The sequence below is a fragment of the Anneissia japonica genome, unplaced genomic scaffold (genome assembly GCF_011630105.1).
Source record: "Anneissia japonica isolate Jap-2015-1 unplaced genomic scaffold, ASM1163010v1 scaffold6788_len1366326_cov149, whole genome shotgun sequence".
Classification (NCBI taxonomy): domain Eukaryota; kingdom Metazoa; phylum Echinodermata; class Crinoidea; order Comatulida; family Comatulidae; genus Anneissia; species Anneissia japonica.
This window is the reverse complement of record NW_022692324.1, coordinates 52,100-60,613: the sequence shown is the minus strand read 5'-3', so window position 1 is coordinate 60,613 and position 8,514 is coordinate 52,100. Positions and strand designations below refer to the sequence as shown.

Below are 8,514 nucleotides of genomic sequence, written 5' to 3'. Positions count from 1 at the left end.
ACATAACATTTTTTTATTAAACAAATATTTCGAACGCGCCTTCGTTCCTCTTCAGTGTTAGACGACTACTAAATTAAAATAGGCCTTTCTTAAATAATATGTACAAGTCGTATATTCATTACAAATAAACTATTTAAACAATGTATATAGAGAGTCAGAGCTGATAGAAATAAACTATTTGAGTGGTGGTATGAAACAAAGGGTAAATAAGCCAAGAAATTTAAGAACTGAAAAAGGTGTAGCCGCTAAGAAAGCCGAGGTCTTTGTTTAGGCCATGGGAATGAGTTTTAAGTTTTAGTATCCAGTTGAGTTCAGAACAGTGGCGATGAGAATGTGATTTAAAGTTAGAATCAATGAGAACGCATTTAAGGACTTGTAGGGAGTGATCTGGCTGATTAAAATGATTGGCTACATGAAAGCCTTTAGAATGGTCTCTGATTGATTTTTTATGATTATTAAATCTAGACGGAATTTGGTTTTAGATTCTCCTATGTAGTTACCTAATGTGCATTTGGTGCAAGTGATGAGGTAAATGACGTTAGATGAGTTGCAAGTAAGTTGAGGGGGATGGATAGTACATGGCCGGCGGAACCGGAGGGCCGGGGGGGCGGGCCCCCCACTTTTCGGGAACAAATATATAATGTCTGGAGATTTTTGTATGATCGGAAAGAAATACAAGAAAAGAAAGAGGGAAGGAGGAGAAGGATGGCGAAAGAGAATGTTTATCAAGTCCCCGATCGAGTTACATTTTCTCGCAATTCACATTGGCGGATCTGGGGGAGGGGGTCATCGGTCCTGACCCCTCCCTTGGGCCAAAAAAAGGGGGAAAGAATTCTAAACCTACCATTTCACCTACCCGTGAGCTGATTTTTTTTTTTTTTTTTTTTTTTTTTTACACTTAAGAAAATTAAAAATTTTTAAGAACATGAAAGTCATTAAAACACAATTCAAATGTCGAAAAAGCTCTCGGACCACCCTTTCTTGTTGGGATTTATCGATTCATGGAAAAAAGTATACGCATTCAATACTCATTTGTCTATGTATACACACATAAAATAAAAAATGAGAAAAATTTACCTGACCGTTTTCAAGAGGGGAAAACCTTGAATTTTGAAGAAATTAAAAAGTCCATTTATAAATGACATTTCAGAAGTCAAGAAAGCTCATTTCCCGCCATCTAGAAATCGGAATTTTCCCGGGGAACCCGGACCCCTTTCTTCTTTGGTGTTCGTTGATTCATTATAATAATTTTCAAGAGGGAAAAACCTTGAAATTTGAAGAACTTAAAAGAAAATTGAAAGACACCTCAAAAGTCGGGAAAACTAATTTCCGCCTTCTAGGAATCAAAATTTTCCCATGGGAGAACCCCCCCCCCCCTTTCTTTTTGGGATTTATCGATTCATGGAAAAAAATCGTATGCAACTACTCTTTTTTTTTATGTATGTATACACACATAAGGCCTATTTTTACTGTAAAAGCAATGGGAAAAATTACTTGGGGAAAAAATTCAAGGGGAAAACCTTGAATTTTGAAGAACTTAAAAGTAATTAAGACACCTCAGAAGTCGGAAAAGCTCATTTCCCGCCACCTAGGAATCTTTTTAGGATTTATCGATGCATAAAAAACAAAAATTCGTAAGCAACTACTCAATATTTTTTTTATGTATGCCTATGTATACTCACATAAGGCCTACTTACTGTAACAACAAGTGGAAAAAAAATTACCTGACCGTTTTCAAGAGAGGAAACCTTGAATTCTGAAAAACTTAAAAGTAATTAAAAGACAACTTAGAAGTCGGGAAGCTCATTTCCCGCCTTCTAGGAATCTACATTTTCCCGGGGAGAACCCCCAGACCCTACTTTTCTTTGGAGCTTATCGATTCATTTGAAAAAGAAGACGTAGGCCTACGCAACTACTCATTTTTTTTATGTATGCTTACACACATATCAGGCTTATTTACTGTAATAAGAATGGGAAAGTTTACCTGACCGTTTTTAAGAGCGGGAAAATCTTTAATTTTAAAGAACAAGTCATTAGACACCTAGCTCAAAAGTCGAGAAAAGTCATTTGACGCCATCTAGATATCAACATTTTTCCGGGGGAGGACCCCGGACCCCCTAGATTTGATTCCAGATCTGCATGATTCATATTCCCATTCATCTTATAGGTGTGCCCCCCCCCACTTTGAAAAACGTTCCGCCGGCCCTGACAGCAACCGTCAATATCAACATAGTTAACGAAATTTTGTCATCCTCCTTCAACAACCAACAACATGAATAATATAATAGTCGCTTAGTGACTGTTGTACTATTAATAAAGAAATACAACAGTTCCATGTTACTTGTTTTTACTAAATTATTATTATTGTTTTTTCTTAATTAGCTGGTTTTAGGCCGAAGGAGATGTTGTTAGTGTCGGATAATTTGACAGATACATCCAGGAACGGTATGTTAGTGGTTGAGAAATCCATTGTGAATTTGATGGTGTTGTGAAAATTGTTGAGGTGTGTAGCAAATTCTTTAAGAGTATCAACACCATGCGGCCATAGAAAGAATATGTCGTCAATATATCGGCTATAGTGAAGGGGTTGGAGATGAAGTAGATAGCATATTTTGTTCTAGGTACGACATGAATATATTGGCGTATGAGGGCGCCATTCTGGTGCGCATGGCAGTACCTTTGGAGATAGTGTTTGTTATTAAACTGAAAATTGTTGTGAGTGTAATGTGTATGTGTGGTAAACTACGAACGTGTATGTGTATGTGTGGTAAACTACGAACAATAAGACAAAAGCAGGGTATAAGTAAAATGTTAAATCATATTATCATTTAAAGCCTACAATTATAGTTCTACTATAATATATTTAGTCTATACCATATTAATTAGCTAATTTGAGCAGAGAATAAACTAAAGAAGGAATGTGTGGTTTTGCACTGAAGTGCTGCATTTTAGATTTATTACAACATTCATGACACTTGAGCAAAGGGTAGATGACTCACAGATCTAGCTCGCTTCTCTTAGTGTTGGGTATATACTAGGAATCTAACTGACTAATCAAATTAGAGTATAATATTCCTCCACCAAACTACTTTCTATGCTAATGTTACTATGGTTTTCTACCTTCACAACATGGCTCCCTGCAAAATACACTTAAATTTAATAGCTAAGTATTCTGCATTTAAATAGATAAAAAAAAGATTAAATATATGTTGGCTCCTAGACGGGGAATTCTTTGGTCTTAAGCTTCATATGCTGGAACCAGAAGCACTACCTTTTGGATTGGTCTATCAAGATAAGATGGGGCTTGTTTTCTTCTTCCCTTTTGGTCAAGATTAGGATTCCCGACCAGCAGTTTAACTTTTCGTACTAGACCATCGTCGCTGGGATACACCAGGTCGACTCTTCCTAGCTGCCAATAGTTGCGTGGCTGGTTGTCGTCCTTGATGATAACCACATCTCCAATTTGAAGATTTCTTTCAGGTTTCGTCCATTTTTGTCTAGGCTGCAGTGTTTGAAAATATTCTCTCCTCCAGCGATACCAAAACTCATTTGGGAGGTGTTGCACACGTCGCCATCTCTGTCTGGAGTACAGGTCTGGACGTTGAAAATTACCAGGTGGGGGTAAGCAAGATCTTCGACTTCAACGTCAGTAGATGGTTAGGTGTCAATGGTTCAGGAGAGTTGTGGTCTGACAGATTGTCTGTAGTCAGGGGTCGGGAATTGACAATGTTTTGTACTTCAGTCAGGAGTGTTCGGAATGACTCGTCATTTAGTTGAGTACCTGTTTCTCTAAGGAGTTGTTCCAAGACTGATCTGACCGTTCGAATTTGGCGTTCCCACACTCCACCCATATGACTGGCAGCGGGAACGTTGAATTTGAAACCGATCCAATCACACTGTTGGCGAAGCAGGAACTCCATAACCTTACTCTGGTTAACTTCTTTGAGACCTTTCATCATCTCATTGTTAGCACCCACAAAATTGGTCCCTCTATCAGACCTAATCTGTCTTATAGGTCTTCTTACGTTTAAGAAGCGGCGTAAAGCGTTAATAAAGGCGTCAGTCTCCAATGAATTAGCTGGCTCTATATGTATAGCCCTGGGAGACATGCACGTAAAAAGAACGCCATATCTTTTGACTTGGCTTCGTTTTTCTTTTATCTTGAATGGACCAAAGAAATCCACTGCGCAATAAGTGAAGGGTAGTTCTTGTCCCATTCTGTCAAGTGGAAGATCGGCCATCTTTTGCGTCTGAAGAGCACCTCTCGTTCTCTTGCACGGTACACAGTTTGTTATCCACTGTGAGACAGCATTTGAGCCATTGATGATCCAGTATCCACGCTGACGAACTTCATTATGTGTTGCAGTTCTCACCATGTGACCTACTTCTCTGTGGTAGTGTTTTATCAGGAGATTAGTCACATGACCTTTTCTTGGTATGATTATTGGATGTTTCACTTCCATTGGGATATCTGCTCTCTTAATTCTGCCACCAACTCGAAGTATGTTTTCTTGGTCTAGGAAAGGATCTAACTTGTAGAGAATACTTGCACGCTTTAAAGATTGGTTCCGTTCTCTTGTTCCGTTTCTACCAATTATTTCTCCTTTAGTCTTTAGATTCTTCAAGATTTCAATCTCTTCTGGGAATTTCTCCAGCTGTGAGCCTTTGATGATAACTTTTTTACCTTCATTCAAGTCTTTGACATTTGTGGCTTTCGGCTCATCTGTGCCTTTCTTGATCATAGATTGTTGAATGTTACTTGCTTCCATCCACTTGTTTTTAACTTTTTGACAAGTAGATATGGTTCGTACGGCATGGATCCAAGTAGGGTAATGTTGCAGCTGTTTACTGCTGATGTATGGAGTTGGTTCATCCACATGAGTACTGAACACAGTTGCCTTTTTCATTTCTTTCTGCATCAGCAACATTGATTCATTTTCAGCCTCTATTTCAGGACGTTCACTCAGTCCGTCTAGCCAAAGAAAGCCTGGACCTTTAAACCATCTGCACTCTCTAGTTAGTTGACTAGCACTCATGCCTCTACTGGCATCGTCACTTGGATTATCAGATGTTTTAACGTATGCCCACATATTTGGGGAGCTTAAGTTCCGAATTTGCTGCACCCTGTTAGCTACATACACATGGAATCTCTTGCTTTTCGTTGTTTATGTATCCGAGAACTACCTTGCTATCCACCCAGAAGAATTCTTTCAAATGTTCGTACCGTAGTTCTCTTTTCACAAGATCACTTATTTTAGCTGATACAACAGCTGCAGCCAGTTCTAATCTGGGTATTGTGATCATCTTATTGGCAGGTGTAACTCGAGCCTTTCCAATGAGGAAGGAATTTTGGTTCAACATGCGGACGTATGTACATTGGCCGTAACCTACTTCACATGCATCTGAAAAATGATAAAGCTCTATAGCTTTAACTTCACCAAAGTTTGTTGGTTTAAGACATCGATTTATTTGCAGGTCTCCTAGTAGGTGAATCTCGTTTCTCCACTTCTCCCATCTGGGTCTCAGACTATCTGGTACTGGATCATCCCAGTCAACTTTGGATCTGCATAACTCTTGTAGAATAATCTTTTCCACTAAAACTACTGGAGCTGCGAACCAAAGTAGATCGCATATTGAGCTTATTGTTGAGAGAATTCCCCTGCGAGATAAGGGTTTGTCTTTGAGTTCTATTTTAAATTGGAAGCAGTCCACCTCAACATACCAGCTGACTCCTAAAGCACGTTTTATTGGTAAGGTGTCGGTATTAATGTCGAGCTCTCTAAGTCCCTTGGCTCTATCTTCCTTGGGAACAGCATTTAGAACTTCAAAGTGCTCTGCTTGAAGTAACAATATCGATTGCTTTCTCTACTGTTGGAAATGACGCGAGACCATCATCCACATAAAAGTCATTTCTCACAAAGCTTCATTACCAAACTCCTCCTCTCCATAATTAGCTGTTTGTTTTAAGCCAAAATTTGCGCATCCAGGGGAGCTCGATGCTCAAAACAAATGGACAGGCATTCGGTATTCTACGATGTCCTTGTCCATATCACTATCTTTCCACCACAGGAAGCGCAGCATATCTCTATTATTCTCCGTCAAATAAAACTGATGGAACATAGACTTGATGTCTGCCATTATGGCGACCTCATCTTTGCAGAAACGGCAAAGAACACCAACAAGTCCATTAATTAGATCAGGACCCTGGAGAAGGTAGTCATTGAGTGAGACACCTTGGGATTCAGCAGAACAGTCGAACACGACTCGTATTTGGTCAGGCTTCTTGGGATGGTAAACGCCTGTATGAGGCACATAATTTATGTTGCCTCTATTGTTGGTCTGCTCTGGCACAGTCTCTGCGCTGTTACTAATCAGATCCTTCATGAGGGTGACATAATCACTTCTGAATTTGTCATCCTTTTGTAATCTTCTCTTCAACTGCATTAGCCTCTTGACTGCTAACTGTCGATTGTTTGGCAGTTAAATATTTTGTGATCGTAGTGGTAGTGGCATTTCATAGTGGCCATCATCCCTCTGAACGATGTTGTCTGTCAGTGTTTTAATAAACTTCTGGTCGTTGGCTTAAAGCATCTCTTGTTCAGAATTATGGTCAGTAAAGTCCACTTTGAACATCTTCAGAACCTGTTGAGGACTAAACACCTCTTTAACATTAGTGGAAAATGTCAATCTATTTTTTCCTTGATCTGAAGGGTGGCTGCGATATTCAGCAGCAGTGATGGGATTTGCAGTGACCTTGATTGGATTTGCAGTGTGACACACACCTCCGACAATACCCTATCCGAGTATTGTTTGTTGAGCATATGGCTCATCCTCTTCCCCAGCTACTATATCCCTCGGCCTAACAGCACTGGGAATGTTGTTTCCAATGAGAAGGCCAACCTTAACATTCGCCATGTATGGAATTATCTTATCCGACACTTTGCATAGATGTGCCCATTTACTAGCTGTTTCTGGTCGTGGAATCTGAGAGCGTTCCACTGGAATTGTGTCTCGTGTGTAAACGTTCGGCAAGGGTATTATTACTCTCCTATCATTACTCATCACTTCTAAGTCTCTCACACGACGACTAGCTAGGCACAACTGCATCAGATTTCAGCATAGTAGATATGGATAAATTGGTCTCTTGGCCATCAATGTTTAATTGTTTCCTGGAGTCCTCAGAAAGAAAGCAAATGTTACTCTGAGGATCCAACACACAGTACTGTAGAATTTCATGTGACGGATCCGACTTGTTTCTTACCCATACTGGTACAATCATTGAGTTATCTGTAGTATAGTATGTTGCATCACCACATATTTTTGTGCAATGAGATGTACTATTGACATAAGTACTAATGGCCTTTTTCTCATAATGAAGGCAGGAAAGATGAAAACGTGAACATGTCTTGCATTTTACTCTACTTTGGCATGCAGATCCTCGATGATTTTTGCTCATTCCACATACGTAACATAGACAATTGTCCATTAGAAACTGTTTTCTCTCTTTTCGTGATATTTTAGTAAATTCTTTGCAATCATCAATGTGGTGTTTAATATTGAAGAAAGGACACAACAAGTTCACTACATGGTCCTCCTTTCTGTTCTCGTTTACTTTGGTTGCAAATGACATGGCATAGGTCTTTTTAAAATTATCTGGTTTTGCTCTAGCATTTGAAGTGTAGTCGTTTTCAAATATTGGGTTGTTGGCCTCTTTAGATTTGGTCTTCAGAAACTCGGCAAAGGCATCAACTGTAGGGAATCGTCCTTCTTGGCTTTTGCTTTGTACAATGCTTCGCCATTTGTTTTCTATGTACAGAGGCAGCTTTGCTACTAACTTAGCATTTTCCCTTGCGAAGTCCAGAATCATAAGGTCAGGGATTCGCTTTTTGGCTGCAACAACCTCATTCATGAAGCCTGAAAACTTCTGAAGGCCTACTGGATCTCTTCCGGTTTTCTTTTTTTTTTGGCCATGCAGACAGTTTGTTTATGAAAGCTTTAGCAATTACAGTGTTGTTGCCATATCTCTCCTTCAGATCTGCTTTCGCTTGATTGTATGCATCTTCGGTCTGTAGTAGCAAATAATTTGAAATCATGGCCTTCGGTTCGCCGGCCAGGTGTTCACTTAAGAGGTTTAATCTTTCATTGAAAGATACAGCTTTCGATTCTATTAAAGCGTGGAAAGACGATTCCCACATTGGAAATCTCATCGGATCTCGACTAAACACTTCTACCTTAACTTGCGGTAGTCTGAAGGAGTCCACAAGTTGCTTAATAATTGGTGTCGTGTCGTGAATTGGATTGTACGGTGATGTGCAATTGGCAGTTGTTGAAGACATGGTATTAGCTGGTGGCCTCCATAGTGTAGACATTTCTTGTTGAACAATAGGTGGTGGTATAAAAGGTTGTGCAGTCGCACTTAATCCAGTATTGTCAGTTATGATATTTTGATCGGAAATAATTGGTGAGTTAGACTTACGTGTCGATGTAATACCATTTTCCGGGTTTGCCTGTGCT

At 39.5% G+C, this 8,514-nt stretch overlaps 2 protein-coding genes and 1 pseudogene across 2 annotated transcripts; all 3 read right to left on the bottom strand.

Moving 5' to 3' along the window:
* Window positions 1-3,608: 3,608 nt before the first annotated feature.
* On the bottom strand, window positions 3,609-5,090 carry LOC117100237. The gene has a single exon (XM_033239838.1). It carries the CDS (start codon window positions 5,088-5,090, stop codon window positions 3,609-3,611), a length of 1,482 nt encoding a protein of 493 aa, XP_033095729.1.
* Window positions 5,091-5,127: 37 nt separating this feature from the next.
* Window positions 5,128-5,948, bottom strand: LOC117100236. The gene is made up of 2 exons (XM_033239837.1): window positions 5,931-5,948; window positions 5,128-5,802 (listed from the first exon to the last, which is right to left on the bottom strand). Exons 1-2 carry the CDS (start codon window positions 5,946-5,948, stop codon window positions 5,128-5,130), a joined length of 693 nt encoding a protein of 230 aa, XP_033095728.1.
* LOC117100211 lies at window positions 5,347-6,582 on the bottom strand (annotated as a pseudogene).
* Between the last annotated feature and the right edge of the window lie 1,932 nt (window positions 6,583-8,514).